The 26,952-nt window shown below is 40.7% G+C and overlaps 1 protein-coding gene across 1 annotated transcript in view; it reads right to left on the reverse strand.

The window, feature by feature from the left end:
* The window catches only part of NFX1 (nuclear transcription factor, X-box binding 1), a gene marked incomplete at both ends in the record, with an annotated part of 65,007 nt that overhangs the window by 15,510 nt on the left and 22,545 nt on the right, over positions 1 to 26,952 (reverse strand). Inside the window, 13 exons of the mRNA XM_084260033.1 lie at positions 1,578 to 1,679; positions 4,432 to 4,505; positions 4,812 to 5,042; positions 5,352 to 5,431; positions 6,098 to 6,217; positions 10,290 to 10,398; positions 10,948 to 11,030; positions 11,917 to 11,947; positions 16,317 to 16,414; positions 17,103 to 17,320; positions 17,458 to 17,557; positions 18,628 to 18,767; positions 20,743 to 20,814. Coding sequence (XP_084116159.1) covers positions 1,578 to 1,679; positions 4,432 to 4,505; positions 4,812 to 5,042; positions 5,352 to 5,431; positions 6,098 to 6,217; positions 10,290 to 10,398; positions 10,948 to 11,030; positions 11,917 to 11,947; positions 16,317 to 16,414; positions 17,103 to 17,320; positions 17,458 to 17,557; positions 18,628 to 18,767; positions 20,743 to 20,814 — 1,458 coding nt within the window. The remainder of the gene's footprint in view (positions 1 to 1,577; positions 1,680 to 4,431; positions 4,506 to 4,811; positions 5,043 to 5,351; positions 5,432 to 6,097; positions 6,218 to 10,289; positions 10,399 to 10,947; positions 11,031 to 11,916; positions 11,948 to 16,316; positions 16,415 to 17,102; positions 17,321 to 17,457; positions 17,558 to 18,627; positions 18,768 to 20,742; positions 20,815 to 26,952) is intronic.

The following is a 26,952-nucleotide window of genomic DNA, read 5'->3' on the forward strand; positions in this document are numbered from 1 at the left end:
ACAGCAGAGCAAGACCCCATAAAACACCAGCATAAGCTCATGAACGTTGATATTATATAAGTTGGTATCACACAGTACAGTAAAATGAGAATCCAAACCCCTCTCCCAGACAGAATGAATAAAACCAGCAGGGGTTACACAGAGCTACTACAGTTTTACATACCACAGCTACACGACGAACACGTGACCACCAGTATGACCAGTGACTACTTAAATAGTAAAATGCATACTTTCATGTTCTTGATAGTAGTTAGTATTGGGCTATGTTTTGAATTTGTGCTGAAAACAGTGTTGATAATACAGAGATGTTTTTGTTATACAGAGATGGCTGAGCAGTGCTTAGACAGACCTAAGGCCTTTTCTGCTTCGCACACCAACCTACCAGTGGGATGACTGGAGGTACACAGTAAAGGTGGGAGGGGATACAGCTAGTACAGCTAACCCCAACTGATCACAGGGATACTCCACATTATATGTCACACTCAGCTTAAAAGGGGCTTTGGGAAAAGTAAGAAAGTGAAGTGGGCAGGGGGAGATGGTAGCAGAATGACTGTATTTGTCTTCCCAAGTAACAGCTTTGTGTGATGGAGCCCTGTTTTCCTGGACACGGCTGAACACCTACCTTCCAATGTGAAGTAGTGAATGAACTCATTCTGCTTTGCTTGTGTGCATGAGCTTTACTTTACATGCTAAGTTGTCTTTACCTCTGCCCATGAGTTTTCTGTCTCACCCTTCGACTCACTCCTGCCACCCCCTGGGGTTGGAGTGAGAGAACAGTATGCACAGTTGCTGGCCAGGGCTGAACCATACCACCACAATATAAAGGAATACTGGATTTTAACGGACATAAAAGATGGACTCAGAAATAATTGAATTGACAATTACGAGAGGAGAAACAGTAACAAAATAATCTAAAAACAGAAATTATGAATTCTAAGGGCAAAGACTTCAGGAAATCAAGCTTCTGAACGAAGGATGTTAGAGAAACCTGATGATTCCTTAAATAAATTATACTGAAAGTAAAAAGACAAGCTATTCCAATCCTTAATAACATCAGGAGGAACAAAAAACCCACCAAACCTAAGTCACAAGTGGTTTTGTGACTTAGAAGCAGATTTGCAGTGCCAGGTTGTATGAGAACACAGAAGCACAAATCAAATTAAGATACAAATGTAAAAAATCTAAAAAGGGTAATAGAAAAATATTTTAAATAGTAAGATGAAGACATGGGGAAAATACACCCTATCATCCAGGAAGGAATGCTGGATGTTTGAAACAGAAGATAATAGCAATCCAAAGGAACTCTGAAACCACAATTACGTTGTTCCATGCATAATTATAACAAACCAACCAGCCAATGATAAATTTGCTTTCTTTCTACATGAACACAAATGCACAACATGCTAAGGAAATGCAAAATACTTTCAGTGGTATTATTATAGCAAACTCAGAAGGATATTTAAAGTGCCCTTATTTTAGACGGGGGATTTTGCTCACAGTATCATGTATTTTCCACATGGCCTATGTTTCAGGTACACACAAGGGTTTCAAGTATGTTTCTATACGCACGTCCGTACCTGGCTTGCTTCATTTCTTTCTTCGTAATAAGCCTACTGATTTCCACCGAATCCCCAAGCTGTAGATCTGTTAACTTAGTGGCTATAGATATAGCAGCTATTCTGAAAAAGAAGAACATTAGATTTCATTTGAGGCAACACATAAAACTTTGAAAAGCTGTATAAAGCTGCAGATCCAAAGCTCCAGGAACAAGTAGTAAGACCAACCATTTTCTCATCAGATAACAGAATGTGTGCCTAGTTACACATCACCCAGTTTTAGGAATCTAATCTAGTTACGTAAATTAATTACTCTCATCCCCCTCAAGCAACTAGGTGCAAGACTAATGGACATGGTTCTTGATGGATATTTTTCATAGCATCAATTCTGGTGAAGTCTAAGCTGTGCAATGTGAATACTTTCTTCTCACCTGCTGGCTATACAAGCTACAGATGACCATATAGCTTTAATTGCCTTACATTTTATGTAATTATTCCTTAACTGTGTAAAAATAAAACCCAAAAGTGAATTTACTAAGTACTTAGAAATTTGCTGAGAAAATGTGGCTGACACAGGCCATACGGAACCATCAGCTTCATATTTAACAGATGGTGACAAAGTCCGGGTAATGGGGCCATCAGATGATATGACAGCATCATTTGTACCATGCGTGCAGATGCAGTGTCACACTCCCTTTCCTACTCCCTTAGACATTCTTTCACCTACATTCACTGACAAAGCTCAAAGCTGTTTCATCATGCCTATAACGATTTTGGGAAGACTTGGATATCCCATTAACTTGCTCACCTTTCCACAGTAGTATTAGAAGAGCTACTTTGTGTTGGGCTTTGTTTTGCTTTGGGGCTTTTGTGTTGTTTTCTTTTTCTTCTTATTTTTCTCCACAAGTATGTAGATAGTGCAGAGAAATAAAAAACCAAATCTAACTCCCACAAAATCAGAGTATTTTAAGCTTTCAGCAGTCTGAACAGTTAGTTACCAATACAAACTTAGCTGGCATTAAACACTGCTTTTGTTAGTATCACACAGGCCAAGTGTTATTTGCAAACATATATCAAGACAGCTGAACAAACAGCCTTTTATGAGGATACGACCAGGTGGATAGATGATGGTAGGACAGTACATGTGTTCTACCTTCACCTCAGTAAAGCATTTGACACCATCTCCCACAGCATCCTCATGGCTAAACTGAGGAAGTGTGGTCTGGAAGGTCGAGTAGTGAGGTGGATTGAGAGCTGGTTGAAAGGAAGAAGCCAGAGAGTTTCGATCAATGGGACAGAGTCCAGCTGGAGGCCTGTATCTAGTGGAGTCTCTCAGGGGTTGGTACTGGGACCTGTACTATTCAGTATATTCACTGATGACCTGGATGAGGGAACAGAGTGCACAGTCCGCAAGTTTGCTGAGGCCACAAAACTGGGAGAGGTGGCTGACCCACCAGAGGGCTGTGCTGCCATTAGGTTGGGGACTGGCCTGTTGGAGAGCAGCGCAGGTGTGAGGGACCTGGGGGTCCTGGTGGTCAGCAGGACGATCATGAGCCAGCAATGTGCCCTCCTGGCCAAGAAGCCCAATGGCATCCTGGGGTGTATTAGGAGGGGTGTGGTTAGTAGGTCAAGAGAGGATGGAGCCAGGCACTTCTCAGTGATGGCCAGCGATAGGACAAAGGGCAATGGGTGCAAGCTGGAGCACAGGAAGCTCCATGTGAATATAAAGAAAAATTTTTTCACTGTTAGGATAACAGAGCACTGGCACAGGCTGCCCAGAGAGATTGAGGAGTATCCTTCTCTGGAGACATTCCAAACCTGCCTGGATGCATTCCTGTGCAATTTAGTCTAGGTGATCCTGCTCTGGCAGGGGGTTTGCACTAGATGATCTTTGAGGTTCCTTCCAACTCCTAACGTTCTGTGATTCTCTGTTTCTGACTAGCACATTTTCATTAGGTACTATTAAGCATCTATTATGGAGAAGATAAGCCATTTCTGTCAGAATTTGAATCTGGGCAGTATTCAGTAGGAACAAAACAGGGTATCATAAGCTGGGCTAGCATTGGGCCCTCAAACAGCAGTTGCGAGTAGAACAAACATTAGGAAGCTTGCTTTGAAAGACAGCAAAGATCTGTCACTGTCCTCTCTTATCAACTGGGATACAGAGCAGAACTCTGGTTGAGTATCAACTCTCTAGACAATTTTTAAAAAATTACTCTGAGGCTGTGGTTGAGAGGAAGTAAAAAAAATTTATTATTACTGTTTTGATAATTTCGTTTCAAAATTTCCAAAGCTCTGTTTTTTCTTTTTTGTTGTCCCTTCCTTGTCCTCTCTCGTAAGAAAGAGAAGTAAATATAGAAATAGAAGCTGGAGACACATCTATTGTAATAAATGGAGTTGGACAGGACTTGGTTTGAGTATTACAAACCAAGTCCTAGATGCCAAAACTCTCCTGCCTAAATTTAGCTATTTCAGAATGGCTATAAAGTTATTCTTCAGTTTCATCATCTGTATTAACTATGTTCCATCACGTATTAAGGTAAACTTAGACAGCAACTCACACATGGACTGCTAATCACCTACAGTAAGGAGCCTGGAATTGGACCTGCCAGATTAGTCTGTATCTAATTGCTCTATGTAGGATCCACAGATGAGAGCCAAGCTTTGACACACCACTATAGTTAGACTAACAGCAGCGAAAAGAGGAATGTGTTCTGGTACAGTAGAGCTGACACAAAAGCACAGGAATAGAAAGCATACATAAAAGTACAAAAAAATTGTGAAAATTATTGTGAATTAAATATGTTTAATGAAGCACAAAATTTAATCAAACTGCAGAGAAGTCAAGAATTAGAAGAATCACTACATTACAAACCTTTGATATGTATTTGAGGCTTCTGAGCAAATCATGCTTTCCTTTCTTCTTCCACATTCACACTGAAGATCAACCTGTTGTATCACACAAGAGAGCAGCTTTTTTAAACTTTTGTCTTTTTATGGACATGGAGGGGTATGAGGAAGGTAAATTATTCATTTAAAGAGTCCCATATTAGTGGAATAATAGCTAATTAAGTGATGAACAAGTGATTTTTTTTTAAGGAAAAACCAACTCCAAAACAGTGTACTACAAGTTTAGAGAGATGCCATGCTACTGGCATACAAATGTGTCATATTTTGTCACAACTGTCATTGGCTGATAATTAAACCATACAATTTGCTGGTGAATTTGCACTGAGTTTTCTTCAGGTATCTAACCTTTGCAGAGCAGGATGTTGTCGGGCAGGGTGAGGAAGGATGACATGGAGCCATACAGGGATGATTACAATATAACCTTGGAATAGTACATGGCTGTTTACACTCTTCATCTACAAGACATTCTCCTTTATGACAGATTCTTTTACACTTGTGCATGCCACATTTCAACATTTGATTGCAGCGAAGACCACAGGAAATATCAGTGAGATGGCAAGGAATATTACTTCGTAGCTGGAAGAGGGGAGGAAAAAGATGACAACTAAATATGAAAAATTATACATGCAAATCTTTAAGCACTTTCATTGTTCACAACTTCATCTGGCACTGTCCATGCAGGAACCATAATACTTAGGAAAAAGGAACGAGTTTCTCTTTGTATCATGGTCCAATATAGCCACTGGTCTGAATGCATATTGCATACAAGATATACTTCTCTAATTTAATCACATTAAACTCAAACTCCACTAACATCTAAGGCCACAAAAATCTAAGACTACACACCCAGAGCATTGTTCAATATTCAAAAACATTAAGACTTACTTCATGCTTGCCCATACACCATTTCTGAGTCAGGTAAGTACAGGGTGGACATTTCTCCTCACTATGGCATGAATGGTACACTGCAGCCATAGAAATATAAAAGCCATATTATTAGCATACTTCAAGCAAATACATTAAAGGACACAGTAAAGACTACTAAACATGAGTTTGCATTTCAAAGCTACACAATTTATGGGAAACGAAATGCCTTATGAAGAATAACCTGTTTTTCAAAGTACTCTTCAAAAATTACGATGGGAGGTTTTCAGGTGAATATTCTTCCATGTTTTTTAAGTTAAACAAAACAGATTTTTTTTTATTTATAAGCAGGGTTATAACATCAAACAGAATTTGTCAAAAAGTACATCTATTTCACCTGTGATGTATTTTGGATGATAAGCCAATGGAATTCCAAGGAACATAAAAACTAGCTGTTCACTAGATAATCCTATTGTTTCAATAAAGCACTTAATCTTTGGAATACAGCACTTAATGTGTTGTGGATAATAATTACTTTTAAAAATCCAATGCTTTTACTAATTACAGTACCACAACCAGTATTCATGGCAAGTTTTTAGTTGGTTGGCTTTTCAGTCTTTTGGGTATATTCACAAGTACTGGAAAAGCATCTAATAAAAAAGCAAATATGTTTTCAAACAGATGCAAGTACACTTTTCTACATTTTGGTTTATAGAACCCAACAAACTAAACAAAACACCAAAGTGAAACTCAATGGCCTGACTCACCTGGATGATCACAGTCATGTGGCCTGGTGCATGTTTTTTTACACTCTGGTGGCTGCGTGCCACAGGGGACAGGAGGGTAAATCACAGATTCACCACAGTAACAGGTTAACTCATCAAAACCTGAAAAAACAAACCAAATAAATCCCAATGGAAACATGTGTGTGCACTTCTCCACTCTGAGAAATCTTTATATAACATGCAAATGTTTTATTCCAGCTTTCTTTTTGTTATTAAGCAACACTGTAATGAATTTATTTGTTTTTGTGGCTCCTACAGGAAAACTGGACTATGATCACTTCATGAAGAGTTACGCTTGCTTTTAGAGAGTGGTTCTTTGACAGCAATGTTTTGAATTGGAGCAAAAGAAACGCTTGTGTCAAGTTGAAAGCTGTTGCTGTTCTACCTTTTACTTAAAAACAGGGAGATCTCCCTTGAATTCCCTTCCAAAAAGCATATAAACCAAACGCCATGCTCCAAACTTCCCCCACCATCAATTCTTCAGACCAATGATAAATTTCGTCTTTTTGCCAAAGCCTGCACATGGTACTGGGAAGATTCCAGAGAAAATTACTAAAAGGCCGCCAGTCTGCTGACTTGTTCCTAGAATTTCTTTCTGTATGCTTCTTTGTGTCATGCAATATTACACAGACACTCATAATCAGCTTATGAGCCTGTCTAAATACTTGAAACTCAACTTTGTATATTTGGATGTTCTCTGTCTTGGGGAATATTTAGTTTCTTGTCTTTCTTCTCCCTTCCACTTCTGGGAAACAGTTTTTAAACTCCTGTAAGATTCCAAATCTCAGTGAAAAAACATAGAAATACTTACATATACCATTCCAACTCAAACTTTAAACTGTACAAAAATTAATACAGCTCGCTGCTCATTTTCATACCATAAAGAAACTGTGAGAGAGACTGATTGGAATGCAAACTAAAGCTCGAACAGCTAAATTCTTCGACAAACAGGACACTAAGAGAAACTATTAACACCACAAGAAATACAGAAGGAGATCTGAGAACAAAAATAAAATATGGTCAATAAAGAGAGGGCGGATCAGGGCAACGAGAGCATGATGGAGGTGGCAAAAATAATGAGGCAATGTGCTGGGTTTGATTGGGAGAGTGTTAATTTTCTTCAGCTAGTATGAGGCTATGTTTTGGATTTCTGATGAAAACAATGTTGATAATCAGACATGGTTTTGTTATTCCTGAGCAGTGCTTACCCAGTCAAGGCCTTTTACAGTTCTCACACTGCCCTGCCAGCAGGATTGCTGGGGGTACACAAAAAGTTGAGTGGGAACACAGCCAAGACAGCTGATCCCAACTGACCAAAGTGATAGTCCACACCGTATCATCTAATTCTCAGCATATAAGGGGCTTTGGGAAGAAGAAGGAAAGGGATGGAGATGGAACACATTTGGAGTGATGGCATTTGTCTTCCCAAGTAGCATTTCTCTTCTCAAGTGGTCCAGGAAGATGAAAGACCAGAGACATCAGAGTAAGAGCTACAGAATCACTAGGTTGGAACAGACCTTTGAGACTGAGTCCAACCATACCTGTCTTAAACACTGGCTGCTTGCTATTGATGAAAAGTGACAGGTGAGTAATCTTAACTATAATGAGTTCCTTGATTAGAGCACTAATCAGAATAATTGGGAGAGAATGCAGAGAGGTCTGATCTAAACAATCAGACAACTGACAACTTAAAAAAGGAAAAAAAAAAAGCTGTCTAATGCCAACATAATTTATTTTTCCCCCAAGAGATGTAATGCTGTCATGAAGTGGACTGTGCGTGCATAAAGAGACCCTGGCACAAAATGGGACTTTACCTCTCAATACTCAGGAAATGACACTGGAAAGGTAAGCACACAGAATCACAGATGTATACATTCACTCTAGTACTGCATCTTGATAGCAGTCCTCACCATTCCCAGCAAAACTAGCAGTCAAGATAGAGGCAAGGAATCTAATCAAATGTGTGACAGGCAGCTTTCAGTCAACCAAGCCATGGAAAACAATACCATGGCTGATGCAGCCCAACTAAAAAGCAGTAGCTAGGCAGGCCAATCAGAGCCAAGGATGGACTTCTCAGAGTTGAGAAGCACCTCCCATCAGCTACAGAGTTATAATCACACAATGACTCTCCAATCTCAGCAGGCAGGAAATCTTTGGAGATACTATTTAGTGGATTTACCTCTGGACAGATTCAAAATGGGAGGTTTCAGGGACACAAAGATTTAAGTGAAATGATGACAAGTATCTGGTTCCTTGAGCAGGCAGCTGCTTTTCCTGTGCTCAGAAAATAGCCTCACTGCAAAATTTCAGCAATGAAGTTTGACATCTCAGTTGTACCACATCCAACAGTGGAACCATTTACAGGAGGCAATCCTTAGGTCTCTCCAGAATAAGACACATCTCAATGAAATACAATCCTCAGAAATACTGCAGCAATGTAGATAAGTCTAATGATACTGAAGAAGAAACCCATGAAATCCAGCGAAAAAAATCTGTTCGGAAAAATCTTTGCATTTTGAGGCAATCAGACCAGAAGTTACTAAGAGGACCTCTGACAAGTCCAAATTACTATTTTGCTTTGTCAAAAGATATGTTTGGACACAGAAACATTCATTATTTTTGAAGAGATATGCAGGAAGAATGCAGATCGTATTCCTAGACTATTAATACAGATCACAATGCTATTTCAACTACAGGGTCTAGTAGCTTCTCTTTTCCAAGATGCTTCTATGAAAATTCGGTCTCCATAAAATTGGAGTTCTTTGACTGTGTCCATATGCATGCTATATAAGAGAAACACATGCACTACTCAGCTAAGACACTTCCAGCTGTAAACAGTACCCTCACACCTGTCTCGCTCCTTCTCACCACGTCATGAGGTCTGGTTCATACTGCCCTCTTTGCCACACTCCCATGTGCAGTTCCAAAGCAGCACTCCTTTTCTGAGAGAAGAGACTCACCCTTCTCCAGCAGTGACTGCAGAACTACTAACCAAAAGACAGTACTTGAGGAAAGCTGAAGGGGAACTACAGGTGAGTATATTCTGTTCTAGAAACACCCTCCCCTCAGAGTTTTATTGTACATTACAGCAGATGCAAGAATAAGCCTAGAATTCACAGTTCTATGACTCAACAATGATGGATTTAAAGAAAACTTTCAAACTTCTTAGGCAAACACACAGTGGAAGGATGGATACAAGCTGAAGACTCTATTAATGCCTTTCTCTGCTCCACTGTCAAAAACTGCATTTAATAAATAGCTTACAATTTCTGTGATAAGCTACATCTACGTAAAAAAAGGGGATACAAATATTAAAATATGAGACTGAGGGAAAAAAAAACCCTAACCCTCAAACCTGCTATCACATATGGACATGTTCCAGATCAACTGAAAGTTGAACTAGCAGAAGGAAAGATTGGCCTGTGCTTCAGACCAAAATCAGAACATTTAGTATTATATAACTATGACAATGTTGCAAAATAATCAACATTTGGTCCCTACATCAAGTGGTAAAAAACAGCTGTAGAGGTATATTCAACTGGCACAGCTTTTAATAGGGTATATATACCTGTCTGAAGCTATTGACCAGCTAAAAATCTTTAAATAGCTCAGCAATACCTGCTGGCTGACAATCTAATTCTAGAAATTCAGTACTATTTTTCATCACCCAGAAAATGACATAAGAGACACATGACTGACATCTCTTATTTCTTCAGATGGTTCTGGTCAGAGAAAAATCACTAGTGTACCAAGTTGGGAAAGTCTGAATCTAAAGAAATTCTGAAGCTAAACAAATTCTGCTACATACTTGAATATCTTTAACACTTACCATATTGTTAACAAAGGGTTCCATTAACTTAGAAATTATCATTCCGAACTGCTTTTTCCTTCCCTTGCAGGATTCCTCTGCTTTAAGTGATTGCTGGATCAATGTGTGTAACTGACTATACTCCGTTGTAATTCAATTTTAGCTATCAAAGTCTAACACTTAGATTAATTTACTAAACTGAAATAACTTTTTGTCAGTAACTTTTTCATGAAAAAACATGCAATAAAAATCAACAGCAACCAGGTTCTGGTCAATCTGGATCACATTCTCTGTCCAACTCTGACTAATTAAGTGAATACATTTCTATAATACATAAGAAACAATATACTCTTGCACATAACTCACTTGTTTGCCAGCACGTTTGACAACTGCCTCGATGGCAGGGTTCTTCACACCTGTGAAGCCCACAGTTGAGTTTACGTCCACAAACCAAAGAACACTTATGTTCTGTGTCCTAGGGAAGAAAAACAACAAAGCAAACAGACTAACAATCAAAGAGAGGGGGGAAAAAAAACAGCAAACTATAAACTGGTTTATTTTTCTCTATGAGGTCATAATCTACTAAGTGACAAAACTATGTAGTGCAAAATATAGCTTCCACATGACCTAAACATTTTCTCCATTACCATATGGACACACAATTTTTAAAGCAGATTCTGTTAAGACCTCTGTTGCAGAGCTACATCACAGCTTATGTTTGTATACTAACTAATATCATCCCCCTCCTCATTCTCCCCGGAATCACTGCATTGACAAAGAACCAATTACACTGATATAACTGCATTTAGGCTGCAAGGTGGCTTTACGTTCATGACACCCATAAAACCGATGCTGCAAAATGAATGCATACACACAAACCTCTTCAGCATGAGCAATACCACAAATACAGACTGAATATACACAAATAAGGAAAGCTGCAAGAGCAAAAAGTCTTCTAACATCACAACCAAAACCAAACTTGCATTGCAAGGAACAGTTTTATAAAACCACACATAAAACTTACCACACAGCAAACTTCATTGCACTTGTGTCGTCCACATGATCTTTTCTTGTTGCATCGCTTGTCACACATGAATGTAATAGCAGCTATTAAAAACAAACAGAAAAAAACACCCCAAAAAACACAGTCATAACTTTAATGTCTCTGCTTGTGCTGAGAACAAAAGTTGTTATCACAATACTAAGATAAGGTTGTTGCAGGCCTAGAAGATACTAGCATAGAGTGAGCCAGCAAGCAAGCTTTTGAATTGCTTGCACATTCCATGTGAACACCTGGCTTCATTTAAACAAATCCTTATTTCACAAAATTTTGGAGAACAGAGCACATGACACTTGTTAATTCCACATTAGTCTTTACACCATCAACTCTGCACAACAGAACACAGAAAACAGGACATCCTGATACACTGGAGTCCCACACACACCCAATTTTAGACTGCTCAAATCCACTTAAGTGGATTTTGAGATGCTGCATAGAGAATACCAGTGTCAAATGGGAACTCTCTGACAATCTGATGCAAAGACCAACAGAATACAACTGTGAAGCAGAATCAAAGCTTCTATTTCCCCAAAAACTTGGACAAGAGCAGAGAAAAGCCATTACTTTGAATCTGAGCTGTGCAAGTTGACCCAAAGATATGCAGGTTGCCAGAAGGGCAGCCTAATAAATATGGCAGGTGGCAGACGGACCTGTTGAAACTGAAACAGGCTGCTTGTCTGCAATCTTTGATACCAAATGCTGAAGAAGCATTTCCTTATGTAAAAGAGGGACAGAAATGAAAGAGGTTTATTTCAAACCTCTTCCTAAAAGTAGCAGCATCTCAAGAAATGACCAACTTGTCATAGAAATATGGATAAAAGATTAAGTACTGAACAGGTATTTGTCAGCTTCGTCAGTCAAGCCCAATATTAATATAATCTGCATATCGGATTTGAAATGATTTCCCATTATGTAAGTAACATAACATTGTACCTTTATTTCTGAGGAGAGCACATGGGACTTCCTAAGAAACAAACAGAAAGCCATTAGGTTAAGTCAGATTCAGCTGTTTCATCTGATTTATCTAGATAACACCTAGTCATGTCATACAGAATCACAGAATGGTTAGGGTTGCAGAAGACATCACAGATCATCTTGTTCCAACCCTCCTGACATGGGCAGGGACACCCTCCACTAGACCAGGTTGCCCAAAGACCCATTCAGCCTGGCCGTGAACTTTCCTAGGGAGGGGGCACCCACAACTTCTCTGGGCAGCCTCTTCCATTGCCTCACCAACCTCACAGTGAAGAATTTCTTCCTAGTGTCTAATCTAAACCTATCCCCTTGTCCTATCACAACACTCCTTGATAAAAGAGTCCCTCTCCAGCTTTTCTGTAGGCCCCTTCAGGTACTACAAGGCCTGAGGTTTCACTACAACCCTTTCTTCAGGCTGAATAAGCCCAACTCTCTCAGCCTGTCTTCACAGGAGAGGTGCTCCATGCCTCTGATCATCTTCATGGCCCTCCTATGGATTTGTTCCACCAGCTCTATGCCTTTCTTCTACTTCAGACCCCACAGCTGGATGCATTACTCCAGGTAGGGTCTCATCAGAGCAGAGCAGAGGGACAGAATCACCTCTCTTGACCATTGGTCAGGATGTGTTTGATGAAGCCCAGGATATGATTTGCTTTCTGGCCTGCAAGCATTAACTCCCAGCTCACATTAAGCTTCTCATCCACCAACACCCCCAAGCCCTTCTTCTCATGGCTACCCTCAATTCATTCTCCGCCCAGCCTGTAGCTGTGCAGCAAGATCTTACACTTGGCCTTGCTGAACTTTATACAGTTTGCATGGGACGATCTCCCAAACCTGTCAAGATCCCTCTGGACAGCACCCCCTCCCTCCTGTGTGTTGCCTGTACCACACAGCTTGGTGTCACCTGCAAACTTGCTGAGCATGCACTTGATCCTACTGCCCATGTCACCAAAGATGCTAAATGGCACCAGTCCCAACACCAACCCCTGGGGAATGTCCCTCATCACTGATCTCCACTTGGACTCTGAGCCGTTGACCACATATCTTTGAGTGTGACCATCCAGCCAATTCCTTATCCACCTACTGGTCGATTCATCAAATCCATGTAACTCCAATTTAGAGACAAAGATGTTGTGAGAGACAGCGTTAAATGTTTTGTACAAGTCTTGGCAGATCACACCTGCCACTCCTTCCTTATCCACCAACACTCTAACCCCATCACAGAAGGCCACCAGATTTGTTAGGCACAATTTGCCATTAGTGAAGCCATGTTGGCTGTAACCAAGCACCTCCTTATTTTCCACACCTGCATGGTTTCCAGGAGGATCTGCTCCATGATCTTGCTAGGCAAAGAGCTGAGACAGTCTATGCTTCCCCCTTTTTAAAAATTAGGATTAGGTTTCTCCTTTTCCAGTCAGTGGAAGCTTCAGCAGACTACTACAACTTCTCAAATTATAGAGTGGTAGCTGCTTGATCCACCAACTCCCACAGGACCCACAGATGCATCTCATCAGGTCCCATGGACCTGTACACCTTCAGGGTCCTCAGATGTTCTCAAACTTGATCTTATCCTACAGCAGGCTGTTCTTTTTTCTCCCAGCCCCTGCTTTTGCCTTCTGTGACCCAGGCAGTGTGACTAGAGCCCCTGCTGGTAAACACTGAGGCAACAAGGTTGTTGAGTATCTCAGCCTTCTTGGTATCTTTGTCACACATAATTAAGAGACTTATATATTCAGAAGTCATCACTACTTACAGGTGGCGACGCATGTTACACCTGAACAAGACGCAAACACGCCAGTTACCACTCTCCAGTCCCCCATCATTTACAATATAAAGTCACACCCAGCAGACAAGCAGTGAGGGGGTGTTCCTGGGATGTCTCTCAGAGCGCTGCACTTTCCACAACAGGACAAACGGGCTGGGTGCTGAGAACTGTTAGCTTGGTACAGGAGCAACGGTGTCTACGTGGCAGAAGACGACTGTGCTGCCAGCACCCACCAAAACGGATGTGGATGCTCAGAGGGTGGCCCCAGGGCAGGGGGCAACCGTCCAGGTGACAGGCTGCCAGGAAGGCCACAGCCTTGCACTACTAAGAGTGGGCAGCTCCAGTGTGAGCAGGTTGAGGACCTGCTGTGGTGGGTGGCACAGCTGCAAAACGAAGTAACAGAGCTCAAGGAGGAGGTGAGCAGCCTAAGGAGCACTGGGGAGAGCAAGCAAGAGGGAATTAAAAAAATGCTACCACATCCTGGTCTCCACAAAAACAGGATGGGAAGAAAACCTTATTAGTGGAGCAGAGAATTCCATATCCTCTCAGCAAGCTTCCTAGCCTTCCCACACCAACTTACAAAAGCAGTGACAATGGGAACATATCGCTGTCCAATGAAACAGAGCAGGTGTGCTCCCTTAACACACCCTTGCAAAACAGGTATAGGCCCCCCTTGCAGGATGAACCAGCTGACAGCAAGGAAGACAGGCCTCAAAAGCCAGAAGTGCCACCAAAGCCAACTCCCAACACCAACCACCAAAACTGACCCCAAAAAGAAAAAAGATGAGTCATCATTTTGGGTGACTCCCTCCTGAGGGGTGCAAAGGGCCCAATATGCAGACCAGACCCGCTTCACAGGGAAGTCTGCTGCCTCCCTGGGGCCTGGATAAAGAACATCACAAGTAAACTTCCCACCCTGGTGAGGCCTTCAGATTATTACCCACTTCTGTTTTTTCAGTTGGGTAGTGATTAAATGATAAGAAGATGTTATACATTAAAAGAGATTTCAGGGCCTTGGAGCAACTGATTAAGGCATCAGGAGCACAAACTGGGGTGATGGATGAGGGAATCTATAGGAGGATTAACCAGGGCAATTCATGATTGCGGGACTGGTGTCATCATCAGAGCTTGGGTTCTTCAATCATGGGAGACACCAGATCTGCTAGCAACAAATGGAATACACCTGTCCCACAATGTGCTTGAGGGTAGGGAGGCTCTGCAGAGGGACCTAAACAGGCTGCATTGATGGGCCAAAACCAACTGTATGAGTTTCAACAAGTCCAAGTGCAACGCCCTGCACTTCACCATAACCACCTGATAGAACTACAGGCTGGGGGAAGAGTGGCTGGAGAGCTGCCCAGCAGAGAAGGACCCGGGGGTGTTGGTTGACAGCCAGCTGAACATGAGCCAGCAGTGTGCTCAGGTGGCGAAGAAGGCCAATGGCATGCTGACCTGTATCAGTAACAGTGTGACCAGTCGGGCCAGGGAGGTGGTCTTACCCCATACTCCGCCCTGGAGAGGCTGCATCTCCAGTACTGTGTGCAGTTTGGGGCACCACTGTATTTGGAAGGACATTTCGGTGCTAGAGAGGATGCAGAGAAGGGCAACTAGGCTGATTAGGGGTGTGGAGAACAGGTCTTCTATGGGGAGGTTGAGGGAGCTGGGGCTGTTCAGTCTGGAGAAGAAGAGGCTGAGGGGAGACCTCATCGCACTCTACAGCTACCTGAAAGGAGGTTGCAGTGAGGCGGGTGCTGGCCTCTTCCTCCCTCATAACTAGTGACAGGACAAGAGGAAATGGGTTCAAGTTGTGCAAGGGGAGGTTCAGATCGGGTAATATGACAAATTTCTTCACCAAAAGAGCGGTGAAGCATAGGAACAGGCTGCCCAGGGAGGTGGTGGGATCGCTGTTCCCGTAACTGTTCAAAAATCAGGTAAATATGGCACTTCAGGAGATAGTTTAGAAGTTACAGTGGTGTAGGGCTGACGGTTGGACTTGATGATCTTGAAGGTCTTTTCCAACTGTAATGATTATATGATTCTATCATTTATAACCGGTCAGAAAAGTCATAGTGGCTCCTGTGACAGTAGCCAAAGATTTCAAAGTTCTGATTACAGAACAGAGCACAGTTTGATAATATGCTAATTATTATACGAGAATCTCCAGGGTCACTCTGTAAAGGTCCAAGTGGGGACCAGTAAAAACTTCATATTCTCTCCAAAAATAGCCTACAACAAATCTACATGCCATGACATTAGTGTTTTATGATAGGTTACCAGTGTGCATTACTCTTGGTAAACACCATTCTTTGTGCTATATAAATACTGCAGATTAGCAAAGGACTTTGCAGTTAGCTTAAACAGAATTCTGTGTAAACTCTGCAAAATTATATCTAAAACTGCCTTCATAGGAAGTAGCCTACACTAGCACTTCACAGTATAGTCTAGTTAACTTTTATCAGCACACAGTGGAGGTTCTTGCAAGGAACACAGTAGCTTCTTAGCTGTCTTTTCCTCAACTACTTCAACTTTTTCTCCATACCTTTAAAGAACAACCAAGACTATCTGTTTCCATGGTCAAGCCTTACACACTTACCTTTTTTTTGAAGCCACATCTACAATAAATATTTGATGTGTGAGAACATGGTCTACACTCTCCTTCATGGCAAAGGCTTTCACAAGTATGAACAAACTCTAGAAAAATGAATATAGAAAGATCAACATGTTCATGAGGAGCATCACTGGTCAAAGATACTAAGCTTATGTGCAGCTGGGTTTGTGGTTCTGTCCCTGACAGCAGCTGTGCACCACATTCTGATCACTCACCCCAAAACAAAACCAAAAAACCCCTATGATTAAATATGTAAGCTCTGTAAAACCAGAGCTTCACCCAATCTCACCATTAAACACACCTGAGTTACCTAACACAATCACTCAAGTGTCAAATTGATTCTGCACATAACTCCTCCAATTCCCCAACACTGCTTTTTACTTCATAACCCTCTTGCAGCAGCAGGAAATGAGTATTTACTGGGGGCATCTGAAGGTCATGTATCTCTATCAGTCTCCAAATGCAAGTTAAAAGACATCAATACATACTACTCTGGAAATTCCTACAGCTCTATTCCTCTACCAACACAGGAAAGGGGCATGTGAACAAATTTAAAAAGGCTAGTTAGTGTTAGCGCTCTCTAGAAAAATGTATTTCCCACTTTTAAGGTATATTATTATGATCAAACAGCCAGACTACAGGCTCTGCAGCAGATTTTCTACTCAGCTCAGTTAAAACCCAAAGTCACTAATCAAGTATTTATTTCACTGAAACAAACAGTTAAGGAACTAATGAGATAATCTGAATACTCTGATAAAAAGTTCTAATTACCATAGCTACCACAAGAAAGAGGTTTGCCACATGTTTTTCCACACGATGGAATAGGGTCTGTGCAAATTTTACGTTCAACACATCCTAGTTCCAGTAACTTGCTGAGAGGAGTTTGACCACAGGGACAGCGATAGACTACTTGTGGAAGTCGTGGACAGAGCTGGCAAGGCTGAGGATGGCATACTTGTGTGCAGTTGTGCCTCCCACAATTTAATTTTCTGGTAAAAAACAAAACAAAACCAAAACAAAAAAAAGGAGGGGGGGATATTTAAAAAGGGAAATTATCTGTGAGTCTCACAATCACTGAATATGAACACAATTACATTTTCTAAAGCCTCTATTATAGGAACCTTACTTGCCACATATATTCTGGCACGAGAAATTTCCAAAACCGTCAGAGAATTCTTCCTTTGTCCCACACAATACTTCTTTCAAGCTGCTTCCACAGTAACACACTGAAAGTAAACAGTATTTTACAGAAAGCAACATAAAAATATTGATGACAAAACACTGTCCAACAGTACAACAAATATAATAAAGTAAAATGTGGAAAATTGTTACAGTTTTTAGAAGGATAATGAAGTTGCTCTTCAGGTTTATTTCAGCAATTGTAATTTCTCAGTCCTACAGAAACTGGGATTCCTGTTTTATTTGTTACAATACAGAGAGAAAAACTAAAGTGGAAGAGTATCTGCACAAAAAAGCTTACTTATTAGAAGTAGTATATGTAAGTTAATTATTAACTTAAAAGTTGAGAAAATTAACTTGCCATTTTCTATATAAACTCACCAACAAAAATCTACTTGTATACTGGCACATGTGCTTGTACAGTTTCATTTACATTCAAGACAGTTTTGAAAATTTTAATAGAAACCATGAAGAATTGGTTGACATGTGCTGTCCTATACCTCTTTCTATTTTCCCTCCACATACTGTTTAATCAAGTGTCAGAATTAGAGCAGAAGATGAAGTAGGATTAGATTACAGGACAATTCAGGTCAGACAGAACTGTAAGGGATCAGCTAGTTGAAGTCCTTATTTAGAGACAGCAGTTAAGATCAGGCCACATTAGTCAGTGTTTTAGCAGTTTTCAGAACCTGACTAAGTTCTCAATAAAAAAAAAAAAAAAAAGGTTTTCCTATACTTTAACATTTATACTTCAGCTTATTGTCTCACATCCTCCCACCATGCACAGCCTGTGTCTGTCTTCTGGACTACCTCCCATTAGCTACTTAAAGGCCACTATTCAGCATTCTCAAACTAATAAAGTCCAGTACCACCAGTCTGTCCTAACTGGGCACATGCTACACGACCCAATCATCCTGATAGGATTCTTTCTATTCACGTTCATATTCTTATTTAAATATATAATGATGGTGACATAAGCTTATTTTTTAAATATTCTAGCATTAAATTTTGATTTTGTTAACTAAAAATAAAGCTCTTGCCTCTTGGTATTGTTTTAATTTCACTCTCTTGTTTCTGTAGTATAGAATGGATATACAGGAAGCATTCCAGTACTTACCTTGCTGTACTGTTAATTGGCAAGGTGGGCATTTTCCTGCATGGCACACCTGAGTACAGCTGTGCTTACCACAGTTCAAAGTATTTCCACACACGTTAGAACAATGGATTTTTGTTGACTGGCCACAGCGCACCGAATGACTGTAGAGAAAGGACACCATAGTCTGTCAGCCACCTTAGTGTCTATAGAGCCTTTACTAAAACAGAAAATACTTTGTCAATGTATGTTACCAAACAAATTCCAAAGCTTTAAACAGTGAGCATAACTTATTAATCAAAGTTTTTAGGAAGTAATGCCCTATTTTCCCCACTGCTTTCCCTCTCTCACCCCCTGAAGTAGTAAGTCTACAGAATGCTTTTTCCCTTTTGTTGAGGGAAAAAGTTAACCCTACAACTTGAACCGAATGTATGGCTACACATCACGCCAGGAGAGTGGATATTTCTGCTATGAACACCTTTCCAAAGACTTAAACAATACCAACTCTACTGAGGACAACGAAGACAGAATCGTGGGCCTTAATAGTGAGTCTAGTAGTCTATGAAGACTTGGGGTTTATAATGAAGTTACTAAAAACCAGGAAAAAACAATATAGTCTCTTAATTTTTCCTCTGTGACAGCACACTTAAGGAGAAGGGAAAAAACAACAAACACAAAACCAAAAAAAAGGAGCAGCCATTTTTGCAGCCAGAAAGAGGAGTGAAAAGATGCAGAAACAACTTGGCAGACACCAGGGTCAATGAAGGGGGAGGAGGTGCTCCAGGCACCAGAGCCAACAAAGATTCCCAGGCAGCCAGAGAAAGAGAACATGGTGTGGCAGGCTGTCCTCCTGCAGCCCATGGAGGATCATGGGGAACAGAGATCCACCCGCAGCCTGTGGAGGACCCCTGTGGCCCTCTGGGAAGCCTGTGGGCTACAGCAAAGTCCTGGCAGGACCTGTGGACCCATGGAGAGAGGAGCCCACACTGCAGCAGGTCACTGGTAGGACTTGGGACAATGTGGGGAAGGAAACCCAATAAAGCAGTGTGGTCCTGAACACCTGCACCCTGTGGAAGGGACCCACTTTGGAGCAGTTCATGAAGAACTGTAGCTTCTGGGAAGGGCTCACGTTGGAGAAGTTCATGGAGGACTGTCTCCCAGGAGAGGGACCCCATGCTATATGTTGTGCATTAGCCCCAGGCAGCCGCTGAACACAGGAAGAGAGGAGTCCTCCATCTGAGGAGGGAGGAGCGGCAGAGACAACAGGCAACAAACTGACCACAACCCCCATTCCCCATCCCCCTGTGCTGCTCAGTGGGATGACACAGAAGAATCAGGAATAAAGTTGAGCCCAGGTGGAAGCAAGTGGTGGGGGATGCGTGTCAAGATTTCTCTTTGCTCTGCTCTGTTTTGTTTAGAAATAAATTATTTTCTCTAAGCTGAGCCTGCATTGCCTGTGATGGTAACTGGTGACTGATCTCTGCCACGAGCACTGATCTTGACCCACAAGCCTTGTGTTATATTTTTCTGGCCCCTGTCCATCTGAGGAGGGGAGTGACAGAGCAGCTTCAGTGGGCACCTGACCTTAAGCTAAGGTTAAAGCACCACAACACTCTTGCTGTTGGCAATAATTCTATATGCATCAAACACGCCAGGAAAGATAGCCTTCAAGTCTGAAATATACTGCAGACCTCTCCCTTGCTGGTGGTACAGCTTTCGGGAATGTACACATCATTTTTGCAATTATTATTTCTGGAATGGAGTAACTGGACATTACATTCCATTCACATAGAAAACATGTGAACTTTTTTCTACTTCCCCTCTCTCCATCTTCTACAAAATAAAAGAAATGCTAAAATAGGATTTAAAATCAAATCAACTCACAAACTGTTTTGACAGTTCAGCTATGCATACCGTTGATTTTGAGATAACTTCTGCATTACTTTTTCCTTAAAAGAGAGTAATTTAATTTTTAAAAATATAAAAATATATAATTCTCCTAATTAATTTAAAAGCACAAAAGTTACAGTTCAGAATAAAGTTTGTTCTGTAAATTTTTAATAAATAAGAAAAAATATATAAACTTTTAATAAGCTATTCTTATATAAAGTACTATTTGTATAATAGAAGCATTCTCACCTTGTTTGTCCACACTCACATGTTTTTGTTACAAAGGCTGGGCACGAAGGGCAAGGTCCTGGATGGCACAGGCTTTGAAATAAACCAAAAAAGCAAACAAAATTGTAAAGTTAATTTTAGCTTTACTAAACTCAGAGATACAATCTACCATGACCCAATCCACACGAAAAATACAGAACATTATATAAGCCACCTACACTCCTGCAGGGTCTGAAAGCATTATTAACAAAAGAAAAAAAGTATTAGATTATTACAGTTGCACCAGGCTCAGATGTCACAGCTGCTGAAAGAAAAGTTCACTTTTTCTGCTGCTGTCCCATCAACAGTAACAGTGTTACTAACACATTTTACCAGCAGATATGCATCAATTAAAATTTGTTCATCATCAACAACACAAAACATGATACCTGCAAACCATTTCTTTCTTCAGTGATCTTAGACAAAAACTTCTATGAATGCCTTCTTTTGAGTTGGTGGCTTTATCTTTGAACTCAGCATTTCTAATGCCACCAGTAAGAGTTGTTGCACCTCTTCCTGCAAGGAAATGAATGCATGGGAGATGCAACAAGTCTGGCTCTGTTTTCTTTCTTACCATCAAGTGCAATTTCCTCCGAATGTCATCAATGCCAATCCTTTACTTCATTATCAGATCTCACCTCCTACTTCAAGATGCACTAGATATTAACCTGGGCTTGTCTGTGCTTAACAGAGGTTTATGAAATTATATTTAACCTGCCTGCACTCTTCCTCAGGGAGCTGGTAGTCTCTTCATTTGAAAATACCACAAATCTCATATGCAGCAATTATTATCAGCCAAGACTGACCAGCCCAGTTTTCAAGCCAAGGGAAAAAGAAAACCCAAACCCATCACCAGAAAGCCCCATAGACACAGACAACCCTGGTAATTACTCAATTTCCCCAAGTACTGTTGCTATACAAGGAGGGAAACAGGAAAAAAGCAAAACCATTAAATCATGGAACTTCAGACAGTGAGAATTACCTTATGCATTCTGCAACAGCACTATATATTTCAGTGTCTTGACTTTACTCTCTCAGATCTATGCACAATTTTAAAGGCTAAATGACAACTTAGAAGCTTCAGAATCAGCAGGTATAAACTCAAAATACTATGATCTAGTTCATAACCAGGGAAAGGAAGAAGATACCACATTCAGAAATCGTCATGTTAGGTCTTCCAACTTGTATGCTGTTTTCCTCAACACTGTCATATTCAAGCAAGCTTAACATTGCTTCCTTGAGCCCAGCCTTGGCACACTTTGATGATGCTATTGTAGGGTATAGTAATTTGTACTGATCACAACTATTTTCAATTCTTAAATACCTGTAATAGTAGACTGCTGTCTTATAGCAAAATCCCTTCTGTTAGCATAGTATAATGCAATTTCTAGACATTTCCAAGTGTTGATAATGTGTTTGAGAGTTTTAATTAAGCTTGTACCATTTTGTTAATAGGAACAGAAAACTTTTAGTAAAGAACTTACCCTTTGAAACCAAACCTCTGACTTGAAAAATAAGTCTTTTTATGCATCCCTCCAGATAAATAAGTACTGTGCAACTGTGTTTATCAAGTCTTTGATTCAATTTGGTTTATGTAAAAGCTACAGATCTACAGTACCAGAATTTAGTTGATCAGTACAGCAACAGTTAAGACAGAAATTCAGATTTTACTCAGCACACAGGCACATGCCGGAAAGTGCAGAAAATTCTCCTTAGATGATAAAGATGGGTGACACTATAAAGTTTTAGCCTGTTTTAAGGGACTACAAAACATACGTTAAATCACTTAAAAGTACTAGAAACTAAACTCAAAAACAGGTTGAAGACTTCAGTACTAACTTCTGCTCAGCAAATGCAGAGCCTCATTTTTACTTACACTTCATTATCTATCATTATCATGGAGGACTTACTTCATGACTTACTGCTGCTGCTTTAGAGAACTGGCAAACAAGAAAAGGTTGTGATGAGAGATATATCTAGACATAGGAAAAATTAAGCTTCCATTTGCCTGACAGTGAAAATACTAGGTACTGTAAGATGGCCCAAAGAAACTTCCAGTAACTGCTGTGGAAAAGATTACAGCACCAAAGATCTATGAACTAGACACTACAATTGAAACCAGTAGAGAGAAAGTTTCTTTTACTGCCTTTGAAAGACCCGTTTCAAATGCTCTCAAGGACTTCAATAATCCCAGTTGGCAGGGAGAATTTCAGAGTCTTAAGTTTGTCTTGAAGTTTACTATCACAAACACTTTTCTTCAAGGTTAAGCTAGACATTTCTTCTATGCAGAACCTAACAGAGTAAAATGAATTTCAGTGTATTTAAACTAAAACCATGACAAGAAATCACTTTGTGAAGTGCTAGGCATGCCACGGCTCACACTAGCAACAGGCTTGCAAAACACTGCTCTTTCAAACAGATGCTTGCCTGTTCCTCAGCTCTGCCAAGGGAGCTGTTTATATAAATGATTACTAATCCATTTCAATGAATCTTAATGAATATTAGAGATTTATTATCAAAACAATGTAAATTAGCCTCGTTTATTTTCACCAAAATGGGCTAGACAGTACCATATTTAAACATAAGCGTCCCAACTAAGCTCTACACCATGGAGAGGAGATTGACAGTGACATATTCACTAAAAAAGAAGAAAAAAATTCAGATTAAAGAAATATAGCTAGGAATTGGCCAACCACTAAAAAACAATAACAACAGAAAACCCCCGATATGCTAGGTTATGTGGGGGAAGTGGGTAGAAGGCAAGGGACCAAAATATAAGTGAATAAACAAAATACCACTTCAGTAGAAAATTGTTTTGTTCCTGGGGGGCATAAAGGGGTCAACACATAGGTTTAAGACCAGTACACTGAAGAATTGCTGTATCTCTGTAAGCTCATTTTTAAAAATTTGAGCACTGATTTCAGATATTCCTTAGAAGTATAAGAGAGGTGACTAATAGTTTGAAAGCTATAACTACTGGGTCACAAAACCTAAGGAAACCATAGCTCTGATTCAAACTGAAAATATGGAGGATGCACACATCTCATTACACTATTTTAGACAGTGCTTAGAGACAAAGGCCTCAAAAATGATGGTCTAACATCAGCAGAAGTATGACAAATCGTACTCCCCCACATACAACACAGTTCTTGCCTGAAACTGTCACCCGAATTCCTCTTAACAGACTTGCAAGCTTTAATACCCTTTCCAAAAGCATTCATGTGATACTAAGAGCTCTAGACGTTCTTATTGCCCATAAAAGGGTCTGTTCTCTTTTCAGTCTTCTTAATTATTTGCATCAATGGATTGCAAAGATACGCCCTGTCTAGGCAAACGCATTTGCTGCGTTTTCAATCTGCCACCTTCTGATCTAATTAAAGGTCTCATTTCCTTCTCAGGGAACATAGTGGGGGGAAACTCATCACATTTTCAATGTTTTCTTGATAAAACAAATCACTTTCAAAAGTATTAAAGGGATCCAAATCTTTTCCCATGACATTCAACCTCGTTCTTTCTCCTCAGCCACAAGGGTGTGATGCTTACTCAGTTTTCAAGAGAAACTGATTCTCAAGCAACTTAATCTACTCTGATATACTTCAACTTGCTACTATGTTACACTAAGAAAAAAAGTAACCACCTAAGCAGCACTTGGAATAGCACAACTGACATCACCAAAAGATTACATCACCAGTCACACTGCTCTCAGAGCTGCTCATTCTGCATCTCTAACCCAAAGCAATGAGAACAATGTTTCTGATGTCACATATGAGGAGAAAAGGAGGTGATGTTTGCCTAATCCTGGTAGCGTCATCTCAGATAACTGCAGTGAGGATACAATGTGGGGTTTCTGAAAACTCAGACAACACTAATTCAGATTCTGTTGCTGGGCACTGCATGAATCTGATACTAAAGAGCAGGGGATGGCTGTTCATGTCTGAAGCTCCCATACTCTGTTGATGCAATAGCCAGAGACAGATAATAAACTAAGCAAGAATCCCGCAAATCAAAAAGCAGGTTCCTTGACAAATAGGGTTCGTAACATGGTTCATCTAGGTAAGTTCTGTCAGAGGATCACTGACAACGGATAGAGAGGTCTCTGCTCAACTAGAAGACAATGGATGGAGCTGGACTTTAAATCTGAGTTGCACATGCTTAAACTGCCAAGGGTTTTCCCAGAATAGATAGGATTAAATACTGGAGAAAGTGCAACATCGAAAATGCCACACCAAGACACCACACCAGACTCAGTCCATTGCCTGTTGAAAAGAACATGAATAATTTACCGCAGAGAATTCATCATCCCATCAGACTGTAAGGTGGAGGGTCTTGACAATAACATGAAACGTTCGACACAAAAGGACTGGGAGGAAGGAAAACCAAAAAAGCTTTTAGGATCTCAGTGAGCAGAATTACCTTATGGGAAGAGGGAAAAAGAGGCACAGAGAAGATCCACAATCCAAAGAAAGAAGTGTTTGTAAGAAAGAGTTCTGAATTTGTCTAAATTCAAGCACGAACCATGAAACAGACTCCTGGCTCTGATAGTAACAAGTATTTTTTGAGTAGTCTCTTGAGAAATAACTGCCAGATACAGATCATGAACTAGACTTCTAGATCAGCTGAGGTTGCCCAGTGCAGAAGAGCTGGTAAGGCAGACTGCCAAAGAACATAAAGGTCCACATCAACTCCACTACTTCCTGATATCACAAGAGGGAACCAGGTTTCTACTTGCCTTTTAATACAGCAGATGAAGGCAGAGTGTGTCCTCGTAAATATGTACGATTCCTACATGACAGGAAGAAGCATCCAAGACATAATGAGGAATGATGCTGGAAGCTCATCCCTCTCAGGATCACTGTCGTAAGTCAGAATGCCACAGCCACCCATTATCTTGATCTGCACCATTGCTGATTCCTTACCACCAGGACTGGATGATCTCAGCATGCTTTTACTCACATGAAGCAAACAATGATAACACTTTCAAATTCCCTACAAGTTAAATGGTGGCAAATTAGGACTTCGGAAGGTCCCAACTTTCACAGTTCCTGATGCAGATCAGGCCAGTGGGAATTAGTAAAGCTCAATTTTCATTAAACTTCAGAAAAAGCGTAAGATGACAATATACTTCCTGGAGAAAGTAACTATTGATTGTGGGCCAAAAGAAGAAATAGTTGCTTCTGAGTATCATACAAGTTCCACGCACGAAAAATAAAGCTGTTGTCCTGGTTTAGCCCCAGTCAGCAGCTGAGCACCTCACCCCACATTTTCCCTTGATGAAAATGGGAAGAGAAAGGCCAACCTCTTTGGTTGGGATAAGGTCAGTTTACTAGGACTGCAAATGGAGAGGGAAATCACAACAGCACTTAGAATATACACAACTGGTGATAGCACAAGTCAGTTTAGCAACCCAAACCTACCAGACACTAAGCCCACATTCAGACCTATTCTGAAGCCATGCCTAACCACTACTCCCCAACTAGCCCCCTTCTATGGTGAGCAGAATGTCACGTGGTATGGAACACACCCTTGGGTCACCTGCCCTGGCTGTTTATGAACATTCTCTTCTGTCGACCCCTTATTTTGTACCATCCACATCATGCACAGATCCTGCACTTCCAATTAATCACTACCACTTTTTCCATCTATTAGAGCGCGTATATACCTATGGGCATACTCAGATACCATTCCCCCTTAGCTGACAGGTCAAACCTAAGACAGCTGTACAGCTTGTGACTCTGGACTCCATCAGTCATAAAAGTGTCTCAGGGCAGGAGCGATGACGCATGCTATTCTACTGCTGCATACTGCATTGGGAGCTTGCAGGCACTGTATCTGGTCAATGCTCACAGTCTGCACACTGAAGATATTGATTTCAAGGAGGTTGCTGAGGGCAGCTCTACTTCCATCATCACAGCACTCTTCCTTCATTAATTTGGGAGATTCCTAATGTAATATCATTGATACAGCATATAGCAACTGTAGTAGTGATAATGTAGAATGGCAGGGTCTTCAGCTAATAACATGGAAATTAATCTACTGGCTACTCTCACCCAAAATCTGATCCCCTTGAGGGGGACTTTACCACCCTTGTGCATTGCTCACCAAGTACACCTGGGTCCCAGAGCAAAAGTAATCCCACAAATCTCTAGAAAGCTTTGCCTGAAGCAGGGCTAACCCACACTGTCTTCCCCAACT

Source organism: Gallinula chloropus, assembly GCF_964237585.1.
Source record: "Gallinula chloropus genome assembly, chromosome: 2".
NCBI classification, from domain to species: Eukaryota; Metazoa; Chordata; class Aves; order Gruiformes; family Rallidae; genus Gallinula; species Gallinula chloropus.